This window comes from Pteropus medius, unplaced genomic scaffold (assembly GCF_902729225.1).
Source record: "Pteropus medius unplaced genomic scaffold, Ma_sr-lr_union100, whole genome shotgun sequence".
NCBI classification, from domain to species: Eukaryota; Metazoa; Chordata; class Mammalia; order Chiroptera; family Pteropodidae; genus Pteropus; species Pteropus medius.
The window spans coordinates 826,630-833,357 of record NW_024352789.1 but is presented as its reverse complement, the minus strand read 5'-3'; the positions used below and the strand labels follow the sequence as shown (position 1 = coordinate 833,357).

The window sequence follows — 6,728 nt, the reverse complement described above, 5'->3', positions numbered from 1 at the left end:
GTAGGCCTGCGGTATGACCGTCATGCAGCTGTCCTTGGCGTCATCGAAGACCCGTGCGCACTTCAAGTAGGGGTTGCCGAGCTCCGCGTTGCACACGTCTCCAATGTGCAGGAGCCAGTGCCACACGCTGCGCAGGGCCCTGGCTGGGGACAGCTATGCGCTGGTGCCAGGCCGGAGACCTCGGCTCATTCTTGGGGTCAGGGACACCGGGGTAGCGCCCAGAGCCGGGGAGGCTGGCGGTCAGCGGCCTGGCCGGGCTGTATCCCTGGGGACTAGTGAGCACCCAGGAGGGGCCCCGAAAGTGCTGGACAGGGTGAGGGCGAGGAGACGGGCGAACTTTGAACCCCACACACAGACGGGCCGCCGAGCTGACCTATGTGCTTCACGCCGTCCATGATGGAGCGGAAGAACTTGCGCAGCCGGTCGGCCACCTCTTTGGCCTTCCGGGCAATGGCTTTAATCTTGTCCAGGGCACCTGGGAGGCAGGGGCAGGGGCACGTGGGGTCTCCTCCAGGGACTGGTTCCCACCAGTGCCCGGGCTAGGGAGCAGAGTGGTGCGGCCTGGGCGCTCGAGCGAGGGAGGCGGCTGGTCCCGCAGGGGGACAGGCCACAGAGGGCCAACAAGGGCTCCAACTGGGCGCCTGGAGGTTGGGGCCCAGCGCCACGACAGAGGGATGCAGCCAGCGGCCTGGAACTCGCGGGACAAGGGGGACGTGGGGGCCACGGGAGGTGGGCGCCTTACTGACAAGGGGCTGCTTAGCCCGTTCCAGCATCTCGGCCGTCTGGTTCAGGGCCAGCTCCGCCCCGCAGGCCACAGCCTCGCTGGCCCGGGTGAAGTTTCTCAGGGTGTTGGCGCAAGGCCCTTGCAGCACCAGCCCAAAGGCAGCCACCAACAGCAGTGTCCGGCCCTGCTCTGGGGGTGCAGCTCGATCAGAACCGGGACCCCTGCACGTGGCAGCACATCCAGACCCCATACAGAAGCCTCCAGAGTGTGTCCCTCCACCTGCCCCGTGCCCAGGCCTCTCCTGCAGCCTCTGCCCCAGGACCTGCCCCTCCCACTGGGTGCCAGCTCACTGGAGAAGGCCTGGGGCAGCAGCAGGAGGACCGTGACTCGGGCCTGGCGGGAGAACCCCATGCCCAGGCCGAGGAAGGCGGCCAGGGTCAGGGTGCCCACCAGGCAGCCCCAGGGGCTGTGCCCTTCTCCCAGGAGCTCCAGGAGCCCGTAGGCGGTGGCCAAGGACAAGCCCAGGCTGAAGCCCCCCAGGCTGCAGACCAACGCCCGCGCCATGCTCGGCTCCCCTGCCCCCAAGGGGCGGACGACGTCCTCCGGGTCTTTGGGCATGGCTGCCGAGACAAGCGTTCGCCCGTCTCCAAGAGACGCCCGCCAGGCTCTTAAAGGATCCCGGAATTTCTCACCGTATTCTGAGATTCCGGGGGCTTTTTCTGCGTGTGCCTCGGAATTCCTTCCCCAGCTGCAACGACTGGGGCGGGAGTAGGGAGGTCTTTATTCTCCGTCCCCACGTGTCAGAGCGAGGGATTGGAGGACACAGGCCTCAGACGCGCTGTGGGTGAGACAGAGGAGGCGGAGGCAGGACCTCCCGTCCACGGATATCCTTGAGGAGACTCTGGAGTGAGAGAGGGTGCCCAGGACAGGCTATGGTCACCAGACTTCAGCAGAATGGAGCAAAAGGCCGAAGGAGGAGACCGCCCCACACCAGTGAGCCCGCCGCCCCGCCCGGCGCCCCGAGGCCCCAGTCCTCTCCTTCAGTCTCCTCCAGGACCCCTTCCCCTCACTTTGGGGTCCCCGTGCCCTCCTCCAGCCGAGCCCTTTCTTCTTCTTTCCCTCAAGTCTGCCTCACCTCCTCCGGGATCCCCCAAGTTCCCGCTACCCTCGTCCAGGTCCCCCAGGTGCCTGTCCCCCCGCTGTATGGCCCCTAACACCTGAGGGCAGGCCCCGCCAGAAGAGGGGGGTGTCGGCCCGGCTGCGCTAACTCTCACACCCCTCAGCGGTGCAGAGGCTCCTGAGCTGGGGGCTGCCCACGTCCTGGGGCTGGTTCCTGTGGCGCCAGCCGGGCGACTTTCCCGTCACTGCTTTCCTGCTGGGGGCAGGCACCGGGGGCCTCCTGGCCATAGGTGAGCGTGGGGCAGGGGCCAGGAGTGGGACCCTCCCTCGGCCTTTGCCTTGACCTGCGCCCTCAGGTCTCTTTCAGCTCCTGGTGAACCCCATGAACATCTACGAGCATCAGAAGGTGATGGTGTTGTACGGCTTGGCAGGTTAGTGCTGGGCCGAGGACAGAGACGCCCACGGGCCTGTGGGACACGGCCCAGTGCCGTGTGCCCAGGGGGAGTCTGAGCGTGTTCCTTCTGTACCCAAATGTGTCTCGTAGCCTCAGCCCGGTCTTGGGCTTTGAGGGGAGATGCAGAAGGAGGAGGCCCCTAGTCTCTGGGAGAGACGGGGTCCTTACACCCTGGGGGACTGCTCCATCTGAGGAGCTCCCCGTTACCCACTCGGTGCAGCTCAAACCCACAGCCCTTCCTAAGGCCCTTCTCTCCTCGCCTCTCTGGCCTCGTTTCCTGCTGCTCCTGAGAAGGTCAGTTCATTCATTCGTTCGTCCATTCGTTCATTCAGCACTAACTAGACCCCCACTGAGGATTCAGCAGGAAACGAGGTTGACACGCGCTCAGCTCTTTTTGAGTTTAGTTCTAGTGGAGAGAGTTGGAGGATAAACGAGCAAGAAACAAGCGAGAGCGTTTCTGGTAGTGACAAGTGATATAAAAAAAAGTGACAGGGAGGGGCCGGGGAGCTGCCTTAGCTTGAGCAGTCAGGGCGGGCTTCTCGGAGAAGGTGCCGTTTGAATGGACACTTTGTATCAGGAGGTGTTGGGCTGCAAGAACAGAACAGCCACCGGAGATGGTTTGTCATCTCATGTAACAAGTTTCAAGGCAGCGGGGTTTTGAAGGCTGGCGAATTCTGCAGCTCAGAGGGCCCAGCCGCCCAGGGCCCAGCTTCTCTTGTCATCTTCCTCTGCCGTCTCCGCCCCGCCAACCACTCCTGCTCGGGTCGCGAAATGGCTGCAGCAGCGCGGGGTGTCACACCTTTATACGACTGTGTCAAAAGACCAGAACGTTCCTTCTCGATGTGTCTTTCGAGCACAAGGACAGCTTTGCTGTAATCCACCCCCCAGTCCGCTTCCCCTCGCGTGTCCTCGGCCAGAGCTGCAGCACGTGCTCCTGAACCCACCCAGGGAGGCCGCGTGGGATCCACTCCGTCACCAGTCTCTGTGGGCCACCAACAGGACACTCTGACCACTGCGTTCTAAGCGACTCTCCCCCCCGATGACCTTGGACACAGACCCCGAGCTTTCTGGTTATTTTCATTTAGAAGGCCTGGTTCTGCTTCGGTAATTATGACTATTTTTAGGTTTAAAAGATCCAATCCAGTCCACATCAGAATTTCAATCTCAAGTCTATTCCCCAGCCTCTTCCCTCCCTCGCCGGCCCAACCCGCTCAAGCCTGACCCCGGGTGGGGGGTGGGGTGGGGGATCCTGCGGTGGAGAAGGGGCCACAGCCCCTCCTTCGACTTTTTGTCCACTTCCTTCCCCTCTGCTGCTTCTGATGTCAGAAAGGGAATTAGAAGAATTAGAGGAAAGAGGACAGCAGTCTGAAGTCACGGATACCGTTATAATCCCATCACGTCTGTGTGGCAGGCGCTCACTCCCTGGCTGTCTCGGGGACCGTTTCTGGTCTCTGGAGGCCCCGTGTGGACCTCGCAGTGCCCAGGTCCCGCTGAGAGCAGTCCCACGTGGCTGGCCTTGAAGGACGCCCTCCATACATGGCTCCCGCAGGCCACCCCTGCCTTTGACTTTTGGTTGCCTCCCCCAGGCAGGTGCCCTCTTGGATGGGGAAGCTCGCAGATGACTTGAGGCCCGCCGCCCTCCAAAACGGCCACTCGTCCCCGAGGACACGCACACCCCCAGCCCCGCCCAACTGGGGGAGCGGGGCACCTCGCAGCGGCCCTCCTCTTGCCATGATGAGCAAGTCCCGTCTCTGAGTTCATGTTCCCCACGCTCCCCAGTGATCCTGCCGAGCCGTCGCCCCAACTCGCCCCTGCTCTGTGCTCCAGTGGCAGCCCGGGCGTGGCGCCACGGGCCTCTGCAGCTCAGCAGGCCAGCCGGGGAGAGAGGACAGTTCCCCTGGTGTGTCTCACTTGACGTGGGGCGTGGAGGCCTGCCCTCGCCACGGGCTCGCCACCTAGGTCTGCCTGCTCCCACCGCGTCCCTGCACTTCCGGGAAATTTACATTTCTCGTCTTGTCTGTATGGAGCCGGTCGCGGTGGGCGACAGGGCTGAGAGATGGGCTTTGCTCCTGGACACCCAGAGGGTGTCTGCAGCTCCTGGGACCCTCTCTAGAACGCAGGGCAACTCTTGTCACCTATCGTCCTCAGCCCGAGTCTTCGGCCAATAGGCCAGGAGCACAGAGCGAGACCTTTTCGATATCCGGTTTTACCGTGATCAGGTTAGACAAATACAGAGCTGCCCCAGGGGCCAGAGCGGGGACAGGCCATCGCCCTTGAACAAAACCCAAGTTGTGTTAGCAAGGAAGAGAGCAGAACACTGCTGGGTGGTGCCCGGCAGGGCTTGCCACAAACCCGTGTGACTAGGTGGGGCCGGCCAGGTGAAGTACAGGGGAAGGTGCTCCTGGCACGGGGAACGGCCGGGCGAGGACCCTGGGGGGAGGAATGAGCTGGGCACGGTCCAGGAGCGGCAGCAAGGCCTGTGTGGGTGGACGTGGAGGGCGGAGGGCTGAGGAGCATGACGCCACTTCAGGAGCCGGGCAGGGGCCAGACGCAGGAGTCCGCACGTGCGGAGGAGCTGGGCTCTGACTCAGTGTGGGAGAAAGTCGTTGGATGGTTTGAAGCAGAAAAGGGATGTGATCTGACTTCCGTTTTCACGAGATCACGGCTGCTTTGTGAAATCCAAGTGCAGGTCAGCGAGACAGGAGACTGGGTAATCCTGGTGAGAGATGCCGGGGGACCTGCGTGATCCCTGGGCGGGCGCGGTGGACACGGGACTCTTCCAGCTTCCCCGACCAGCTCATGCTGCTCCCCTGGCCTGGAATGCCGTCTGCCTCGGAAAGACACTTACTCATCTCCCAGGCCCAGCTGACACATCCCGTCCTTTGTCCGGCCTTCGCGGCCCCACCCCGCCCCGCAGAAGGGCCCACTCCCTCCCGGCTCCCACCGCCTGAGAAGCGCCTCCCTGTGCCCTGAGCACCACGGGCTGTAGTCATTTGTTTACTCGTCTGTCTCTCTCCCTGGATTACGAGCTTCAAGGAGCTCACTGTCTCCTGCCAGAGACCACAAGGAGACACATGCGGACCTACTAGAATGTACTAGAAGGGACATGCTTAGGAGCTGAGCGAGGGACGAGACCGTGGTGCTGCAGGTGTCAGAGCGTGGGCACGCCGAGGTGGCCGGACCGCCCCTCTCGCTGTTCCGAGCGCCAGTGCCTGTTTCCAGAACGTTTCTCCTGTTCTCTCTGCTCCCTCGGCACCTAGGCTAAGTGGGAATCCAGCCCGGAAACGGGAGGCGTCAGCTGCCTTCCCTGACACAAACGCGCACACGCACGCGCACACGCACGCACGCACGCACAGAGTCAATCAGCGACCCGGCGTCAATCTCGCCACCTCTCCGGGTCCTTCCAGAGACTGACACACAGTCGAGCTCTCTAAACGGCTGTTGAGTAAATGAGTGCATGGGTGGCCCGGCGGCCCATCAGAGTCACTGCGAATGGGGACGAGGGCAGCGTGGGGGTGGTCCCAGAAGGGACTGGGGGTGGCACTCCAGTAAAGCCAGCTCCCTCACCGCTTCGCCGCCTCCTGGGCTCTCCTGACAGGCTTCGGGGCCGCAGGCTGGGGGACCTCCCCCCACATCCGCTGTGCCAGCCTCCTGCTAGTGCCCAAGATGCTGGGCAAAGAGGGCCGGCTCCTGGTGCTGGGGTACGCCTTGGCCGCCATCTACAAGGGTGAGTGCGCCCCTGGGTGCCGGTGAGTGGCTCTGAGGCAGTGGCCCTGGACGGGACACCCAGCAGGAGCCAGGCCCCGTGAGGGAGTGAGGGTGGGAGCCAGGCTGGGCGGCCCCATCTCGCTGCATGGCCCTGACAGGGGTCCCCCGTCCCTGGACCTCCTTAGTTGATGCAGGTGAGAAAGGCAGGGGTAGGACGAGAAGGCCCCGCTCTAGAAAGAGGTCACCGCGCAGAGCGGGAGCTCGGGCGGGCTGGAGAAAGCTCCTGAGCTCCACGGGGCGACCCCCCACCCCCGCAGGACCGCTGGCCAACCTGCGGCACAACCTCCACGAGGTGGTGGCGTCGCTGGGCTGCACCGTGGAGCTGCAAATCAACAACACCCGAGCGGCCTGGCGTGTCTCCACAGCCCCCCTGCGCGCCGTGTTCAAGGACCTGCTGGTCAGGACCCTGCTCAGGACCCCGCAAGGGCGGCGGGGCCCCTCCCCTGGGGGCCCTCCCCGGGGCCCAGAGGCCTTGAGCTAGACGGCATGTGACCCCGGCTTTACTCCTTCCCGGTGGGGGCACCACCCGCACGTTTCACAGGACTGTCTCTTCAAACACCGCAGGGTGTGCCCGGGGCCTGGGCACTGAATGCTGGTAGAGACCCCCAGGCATCGCACGTGCCCCTCCCCCACATTTCCAAACGCCTGACTGGATAGTCAGTC

The 6,728-nt window shown here is 63.7% G+C and overlaps 2 protein-coding genes across 2 annotated transcripts in view; one reads left to right on the top strand and one right to left on the bottom strand.

The window, feature by feature from the left end:
- The window catches only part of DCST2 (DC-STAMP domain containing 2), an 8,877-nt gene extending 7,516 nt beyond the window's left edge, over window positions 1–1,361 (bottom strand). The window contains 4 exon segments of the mRNA XM_039849815.1: window positions 7–143; window positions 374–475; window positions 743–913; window positions 1,075–1,361. Coding sequence (XP_039705749.1) covers window positions 7–143; window positions 374–475; window positions 743–913; window positions 1,075–1,342 — 678 coding nt within the window. The 5' untranslated portion in view covers window positions 1,343–1,361.
- DCST1 (DC-STAMP domain containing 1) overlaps window positions 13–6,728 on the top strand; it is a 14,929-nt gene continuing 8,213 nt past the window's right edge. Inside the window, exons 1-5 of the mRNA XM_039849878.1 lie at window positions 13–1,717; window positions 2,008–2,133; window positions 2,200–2,274; window positions 5,896–6,024; window positions 6,323–6,462. Of these exons, the coding sequence (XP_039705812.1) occupies window positions 1,657–1,717; window positions 2,008–2,133; window positions 2,200–2,274; window positions 5,896–6,024; window positions 6,323–6,462 (531 nt within the window). The 5' untranslated portion in view covers window positions 13–1,656. The remainder of the gene's footprint in view (window positions 1,718–2,007; window positions 2,134–2,199; window positions 2,275–5,895; window positions 6,025–6,322; window positions 6,463–6,728) is intronic.